This window comes from Chlorocebus sabaeus, chromosome X (assembly GCF_047675955.1).
Source record: "Chlorocebus sabaeus isolate Y175 chromosome X, mChlSab1.0.hap1, whole genome shotgun sequence".
NCBI classification, from domain to species: Eukaryota; Metazoa; Chordata; class Mammalia; order Primates; family Cercopithecidae; genus Chlorocebus; species Chlorocebus sabaeus.
Window position 1 is genome coordinate 116,834,311 of NC_132933.1, and position 8,126 is coordinate 116,842,436.

The 8,126-nt window shown below is 38.9% G+C and overlaps 1 protein-coding gene across 1 annotated transcript; it reads right to left on the reverse strand.

Moving 5' to 3' along the window:
- Positions 1-5,336: 5,336 nt before the first annotated feature.
- LOC140710896 (creatine kinase B-type) lies at positions 5,337-6,742 on the reverse strand. Its single transcript, XM_073013817.1, has one exon. It carries the CDS (start codon positions 6,668-6,670, stop codon positions 5,525-5,527), a length of 1,146 nt encoding a protein of 381 aa, XP_072869918.1. The 5' UTR covers positions 6,671-6,742; the 3' UTR covers positions 5,337-5,524.
- Positions 6,743-8,126: the final 1,384 nt, after the last annotated feature.

Consider the following 8,126-nt stretch of genomic DNA (forward strand, 5'->3'; position numbering starts at 1 on the left):
GCCCATACCTGAATAAGAATGTTGAAGCTGGGTGCGGTGGTTCACTCCTGTAATCTCAGCACTTTGGGAGGCCGAGGCGAGTGGATCACCTGAGGTTTGGGAGTTAGAGACCAGCCTGACCAACAACATGGAGAAACCTCATCTCTACTAAAAATAGAAAATTAGCCATGTGTGGTGGCTCATGCCTGTAACTCTAGCTACTCAGGAGACTGAGGCAGGAGAATCGCTTGAACCTGGGAGACAGAGGTTGCGGTGAGCTGAGACTGTACCATTGCGCTCCAGCCTGGGCAACAAGAGTGAAACTCAGTCTAAAAATAATAATAATAATAATGTTGCATGCCATTTTTCATACTATTTTTTCTTTTTAAAAGAAAGTTATAATAACTTATTTGTTATTCTTCACAACTAGGCTTATTTATAAGGTGACATTAGGTTTGCTGTTTCTTGCATATGCTCTTTGAGCACACCCAGATCCCCATTACAGTGCTTTTCCGTGCTTGCCTCAGTCGTGGATGTTGGCTCTTGACAGGTTGTGCCTGTCCCCTTCTCCAGAGGATCACCCTTGACTAAAGGAAGATGCCCTGTGCAGAGATGCCTGTGGAGGTTAACCCTGTCATCATTACTACCTCAAGATCCCTGCACACTACACACAAAAATCCACTTTTGATGGATTAAGTAGTAGGGAAGAATTTCTTAAACCAGCCATTAGAAGGTGCTAAATATAAAATAACGAATTGATAAGAAATAATCAGGACAAAAAGATCAAACCATTCTGTAGGAAAGTTGGCAAAACCATGAACAGATATTTAACATGAAGAATACTGATGTAAAATAAGCATACAAAAATATAACTAATCTTTTTCTGTAAACTTAGAAACAAAGGTTAAGACTACAGTGATATATTATTTCACTGACTTGCTTTAGGCAAAACTTAACCCCAATAATACCAAATGTTGGTGACTCCTTACCGTATTCTTGGTGGATACAACCACACCAGGTAATATTATGCAAAGTGTAATGTTTGTGAATCCTACAGACCAGCATTTCCACTTCTAAGTATATCTGAAAAAAACTCTCCTACATGTGCAAAACAAGGAATGTTCAATTTTATTTCCTTGTAGCATTATTCAAAATAGCCAATCTGGAAGCACACAAACTTCCTTTGATAAGTGAAGGGATGTTTAGGATATTTATGTACATTCAGATATTATGTATCTGTGAAAGTTAATGAACCTCACCTAAAGTAACAATCGTGTCATGAATCATAGCAACATAATATTCAGTTTAAAAACAGGACTCACAGAAGACCACATATATTATGGTTTGGTAATGATAACATTTTATGAAACAAAAAAAGGTATAAGGTCAAGCATGTTTGTAATTAGAAATATATGCCTAAATAAAGATACAAAAATAAAGAAAAACATGATTTCACAAAAATCCAGAATGTTGATGTTAAGGGGTATAAGAGAATAGGATTGAGCAAGAGCACCAAGGGAAAAATACAGAAGTACTAGGAATATTATTTAATTCACTTGGATAGTGGGATTCATGGGTATTCATTTTATTACTATGTCTTTTAGCTTACTTGTAAATCATAAGTTACATGTATTCTTTTGTTTAAATGCATGTTTAAGCAATAAAACTTTTAAAATCATGACCAATAGAGGAAAAACCAATGACATTTATAACTGAAGTTCAAATTTTGAGGTTTTAAGATTGACTTTCTGTTGCCATGTGTATACAATTATCATATTAAAAGTAAAGAGTAGCTAGCTGCCAAATTAGTCATATATATTTTAAGGATTTCTAAATGTACCAATGTGAACTGCCTATAAGCATTATATTCCTTTTTTTCTTTTTCTTTTTTTTTTTTATTGAGACACAAAAAAATACAAAAATTAGCCAGGCATGGTGGTGCACACCTGTAGTCCCAGCTACTCAGGAGGCTGATGTAGGAGGTTTGTTTGAGCCTGGGATGTTGAGGCTGCAGTGAGCAGTGATCATGTCACTGTGCTACAGCATGGGCAACAGAACAAGGCCTTGTCTCTAAAAAAAATGATTTAATCAAATTTTCTCATTACATATACAATAAAATTAGCAGCATAGATGAGTTGTCCAATGATAGCTAAATAGCAGCAGACTTCAACTCAAAACCAATTTCTCAATTACTTATCCATGATTTTGAAAAGAACCACATTGGTTTAACTAATCCTAATGGAGACTTTTCTTAATGTTTAACTAATTAGATGAATATTTCTGATTCTCATTAAAATTATAGAAGGGAAATCATATCATTGTGCTTTTTTCTGTTTCTCTGGTATTTACTATACTTCGTTTTTTAACTTTCAGTTTCAGGGGTACAAGTGCGGATTTGTTATATAGGTAATTTGCATGTCATGGGAGTTTGGTGTACAGATGATTGATCTTTTGTATGGTTTTTCACATCTCAGTTTCATTCACTTCAGCTCTGATATTGGTTATTTTTTGTCATCTGCTGACTGGGAAATCGTATTTTATAGAAATATAATTAAATAAATTAATAATATTAATATTATTAATATATTAATATTTTTATATTAATATTAATGTTGTAATAATATTCAATATTATTATTAATCTTATTTTTTCAGTAGCCAACATTAAAATAAAATTTTAAAATATAATATAGATGAACATTTATTGTGCCCTAAACCAAGTATAAAGTGGTAAATTAGATTTAAATCTGAATAGGACATTTGAAAATTTTAAAATAGGAAATATTTTTGAATGGCTAAATAAAGTAAAAGTACATAATACAACATTAGGTAAATATTAATTGGCAGTTTTGACAAGCAGTTACTAAGAAAAGTACCAATATATAGAAGTTCAGACAAGTGCATATTCAGTATGCAATTAAAAACCATTATATGTGGGTATGCATGAAAGAAAGACTGTAAATGGTGGTTATTTTTACCTTTCCAAAACAGTTTACTGAGTATTCATTGTTTTTATAATAATGTCCCCTAAAATCCAGATAATATAATGTATTATATCATGAAGGGAAGTTTTAGAACAAGTCTCACATATGTCATAATTTTTTGAAGAAATGAACTTTTATGTTGACTGTGATCGAGTATGAAATTTCCTACAAAAATAATAATTTTGATGAAAATCTTTTCTATGCTTTGGTTTCTAATTTTAGTGTGATCTAATCTCCTACCAAAAATATAACACGAAATATAAAGTGAAGAAGGAAATGGTTTTACTGAATACTATGTGGACTAAGTGACTTCTGAGATGAAGAGTCCAACTGCCTTTAAGAGGGGCATGAACAGATTTCACTGAGCCAATGTGTTGAGGTCTGGGCAGCAAATAGGATGATCAAGAGAATTGGAAATTTTCTCTTGGAGGAGCATGATTGTATTAAAAGTTTTCTTTTATTTTTGTTGAGTGTTTCCTTTTAGCCTTAAAAATTTCTCTTACCTGAAATTCCTTACTTTTCTTTTAATTACCTCAAATTCCATTAAACTCTATTTCAACCCTTAGTAGGTTCAGGATAAAGTAGAACCATCAGAAACAATTTAGAAACTTTGTAAATTATAGATGAGCAATGAAAGACTTTTCCATCCACTTAAATAAATAAGGAACCAAAGTCATGAATTCCCTGGAATGTTAATAGTGGCAAGTCCTTTTACTGGTGTCTTGTTAACTGCTTATCTAGTTTCTCATATTGAATATAATCAGATCCTCCTTTTCTTCTCACCTCTCCAAAGTTGATCTTACTTTTCTTCTCTTTAGGTATTTCACCTCTGATCTCATTGAGACAAATGACATCTTTCAGCAAGAAATTTCTCAGAAGTTTCCGTTTTATCTCAGAATTGTTATGAAATAAATAAAATTCTTTTATTGTTTTTAATTTATTAATTCATATTTATTGTAGACAATCCATGTGTATAGTCTGCCCAAGATTTAGGGTAAGTATGGGGTCATCTCCTGATGAAGGTCAGTGTAGTAGGAGAGAAAAATTTGTAAACAAATGCAATTTGGGGGCTTGATTTTTCAGGGCTGTTTTAGGTTCACAGCAAAATCAACTAAAAGACATGGGTATTTCGGTGCCCCCTCACTTTTACAGCTTCCCTCACTATCAACATCCCCTACAATCAATATCCCACACCCGAGCAGTACATTTGTTACATCTGATGAGCTTAGATTGACATGTCATTATCACTCAAAGTCCATAATTTACATTACAGTACCCTCTTGGTTCCTGTACATTCTATGGGTTTGGACTAATGTATAATGATGTGTATGTATCATTCTAGTGTGATACAGAGTATTTTCACTGCTCTGAAAATCATCTGTTCTCTGCCTGTATATCTCTTCCTCCCCACTAACCTCTGACAACCACTGATATTTTAACTGTCTCCATAGTTTTATCTCTTCCAGAATGTCATATAGCTGGAATCATACAGTACGTAGCCTTCTTAGATTGACTTCTTTCAGTAGTAACATACATATAAGTTTCTTTTATGTCTTTTCATGATTTTATAGCTTATTTCTTTTTAGCACGGAATAATATTCTATTGTCTGGATGTACCATGGTTTATCATTCACCCACCACAACCTATCTTGGCTGCTTCTGTGTTTTAGTGACTATGAATAAAGCTGCTATAAATATCTGTGTGGAGGTTTTTGTATGAACATAGTTTTCAGTTCCTTTTTGTAAATACAAGCACACTCCTCACAATTTTATGGTAAAATTATGTCTAATAAGTTCTCTTTACACACTCTATTTGGTGCCAATAGAGGTAGAAAGAAAAAGCAACCCAAATAGAACAAGTAATGATGTCCACAGTGGGGGGATAGACTTTGGGATAGTAAAGTCACAAAGGACAAATTACACCTACTAGTGTTTGCTTTAAGTTGTAGCCTTTATTTGCATCTGATTTGTCTGTGTTGAAGACTGTGGACTCAATAAAAAAATAAAGCATTCTTTCTTTCATGTTTTTTTTCTATTACTTATGTAAGTATTACATTACCTAAATATATGAAGCAAATGTTTACAAAATTGAATAAAGAGACAACTCTATAATAATAGTGGGAGATTTCAATACCCCACTGTTAACAAAAAAATAGAAAAAACAGAAAGATCAATAAGAGAATACAGGACCTGAACAAGACTACAGAACAATTAGACTAAACAAACATATACAGAATACTCCACCCAAGAACAGCAGAATATACATTTTCTCAAGTACACATGGAACATTCTTCAGGATAGGCCACATGCTAGGGCATAAAACAAGTCTTAATACGTTTTTTTTTTTTTTTTTTTTTTTTTTTTTTGGCAGGCCAAAACCCTAGTTTATTTCAGCATCAGCAGTATCTTAGCCATCAAAAAAATAAATTCTACCAAGGGTGACGGAAGTCTCTACAGCAAGGCTAAGGGCTCGCCAGGTGGCGAACATCGGGGTGCATGGTGGGCACTGCCCAGGCAATAAGTTAGGAAGCAGCAGGGCTGGTGTCGGGTGTGGGCTGGGCTTCACTTCTGGGCAGGCATGAGGTCGTCGATGGCCTGGCCCTGCTCCAGCCGCTGCTCCATCTCGATGAGCAGCTTCACTCCATCCACCACCATCTGCACCAGCTCCACCTCCGAGAAACCCAGGCGGTCAGCGTTGGAGACGTCGAAGACCCCGCCCACCGCAGCCGTGTCCACACCGCCTGTGCCTCGCTTCTGAAGTCGTAGCCGCTTAAGCACCTCCGAGAACTTCTCATGCTTGCCCAGGTGGGGCAGCTTGATGTGCACTCCTGCCCGCAGCCCTGTGCCCAGGTTGGATGGGCAGGTGAGGATGTAGCCCAGGTGAGGGTTCCACATGAACTCATAGTTCTTAGACTTGAAGAGAGTTTCAATCTGGGTGAGGCCGGTGCAGAAGCGGGTGAACACCTCCTTCATGTTGCCCCCCTTCTGCATGGAGATGACCCGCAGGTGGTCCTCCTCGTTGACCCACACCAAGAAGGTCTTATTGTCATTGTGCCAGATACCGCGGGCGTCGGGCCAGTCGCGGGCCATGCCCGAGGCCAGCAGCAGAGGTGATACGGGCTTGTCGAAGAGGAAGTGGTCGTCGATGAGCTGCTGCTGCTCCGCCTCCGTCATGCTCTTGAGCGCGTAGTACCGGCCCGCCAGGTCGCCGTCCAGGCTGGACAGGGCTTCCACTGCGAGCTTCTCGATGGCGCGGCGCTCCCCGCGGCTACAGTGCGGGGGCAGGCAGAAGCCGCGGATGCTGCGGCCCGTGCGCACCCGCGAGCTCAGCACGTAGTTGGGGTCCAGGTCGTCGCCGCCCTGCAGGTTGTCGGGGTTGAGGTCGGTCTTGTGCTCATCGCTGGGCTTGTAGCCGCCGTGCCGGTCCTCGATGATGGGGTCGAAGAGATCCTTGAACACGTCGTAGGACTCCTCGTCGCCCGCCACGCAGCCCACGGTCATGATGTACGGGTGGCCCGGGTTGTCCACGCCTGTCTGGATGACGTCGTCCAGCGTGAAGCCGCTCGGCGTGCTCTTGGCCCGCAGCTCCGCGTACAGCTCGGGGGTCAGCACCTTGGCCATGTGGTTGTTGTGGGCGCTCAGGTCGGGGAACTCGTCCTCGGCGGGGAAGCGCAGCTTCAGCGCGTTGTGGCTGTTGGAGAAGGGCATGGCGGCGGCGGGCGGGCGGCCGGGCGGGGGCGGGGGCGCTCCGTCAGTCAGCAGCTCCCGGAGCGACGCAGGCGAACCGTCTTAATACGTTTAAAGCCGGACGTGGTGGTTCACGCCTGTAATCCCAGCACTTTGGGAGGCCAAGGTGGGCAGATCACCAGAGGTCAGGAGTTCGAGACTGGCCTGGCCAACATGGCGAAACTCCATTTCTACTAAAAATACAAAAATTAGTCGGGCTTGGTGGCAGGTTCCTGTAATCCCAGCTACTTAGGAGGCTGAGGCAGGAGAATTGCTTGAACCTGGGAGGCGGAGGTTGCACTGGGCCAAAATTGTGCCGTTGCACTCCAGCCTGGGCGACAGAGCAAGACTCTGTCTCAAAGAAAAAAAAAATACATTTAAAAAGATTGAAATCATGCAAAGTATATTTTCTCATAATGGAATAAAGCTAGAATCAGCAACAGAAGAAAAACAAAAAAATTCATAAATATGTGGAAATTGAACAACATACTGTTAAACAGCCAATGGTTAAAACTCATAAAAAACAATGATTCAAAAAAGTCAAAAGGAAAATTAGAAAATATTTTGAAACAGATGAAAATGAAAACAAAAAAATCCCAAAACTCATGGGATTCAGTGAGACCAGCGCTAAGAGGAAAACTTATAACTGGCAGCACTTATATTAAAAAAGAAGAAATATCTCAAGGTAACAACCTAATTTTAGACTTTAAGGAAATAGAAATAATAATAAATTAAACCAAAAGTTAGCAGAAGGAAGGAAATATTAAAAATTAGACCAAAAATAAATCCAATAGAAAATAGAAAAACAATAGAGAAAATCAAGAAAACAAAGAGTTGGTTCTTGAAAAAGATCAAATGAAATGACAAATCTTCAGCTAAACTGACTAAGACAAAAAGAGAGATTACACAAACAACTTAAGTATGCAATCAAAGAGGAAACATTACTACCTGTATTTGTTTGTTTCTGCTTTGCTCTAAAGAATTACCAGAGACTGGAAAATTTATAAATAAAAGATATTTAATTGGCTCACAGTTCTGAAGACTGTACAGGAAGCATGATGCTGACACATGCTCAGCTTCTGAAGAGGCCTCAGGAAACTTACAATCATTGCAGAAGTCAAAGGGAGAGCAGGCATGACACATAGCCAGAGTGTGATTAAGAGAGCAAGGGAGAAGGTGCTACACACTTTTAAACGACCAGATCTCACAAGAACTCACTCAGTATCACAAGGACAGCACCAAAGAGCATGGTACTAAACCATTAATGAGAAACTGCCCCCATGATCTAAGCACCTCCCACCAGTCCCCACCTCCAACATTGGGAATTACATTTCAGTATGAGATTTGGGCAGGGACATACATTCAAACTATACCACCACCTATTTTAAAGAGAAATAAAAAGAATTTTATAAGAGTACTATGAACAATTCTTTGCCAA

Excerpts from the sequence above, each read along its gene's own strand:
- LOC140710896 (XM_073013817.1), bottom strand. The coding sequence starts at position 6,670 with ATGCCCTTCTCCAACAGCCACAACGCGCTGAAGCTGCGCTTCCCCGCC.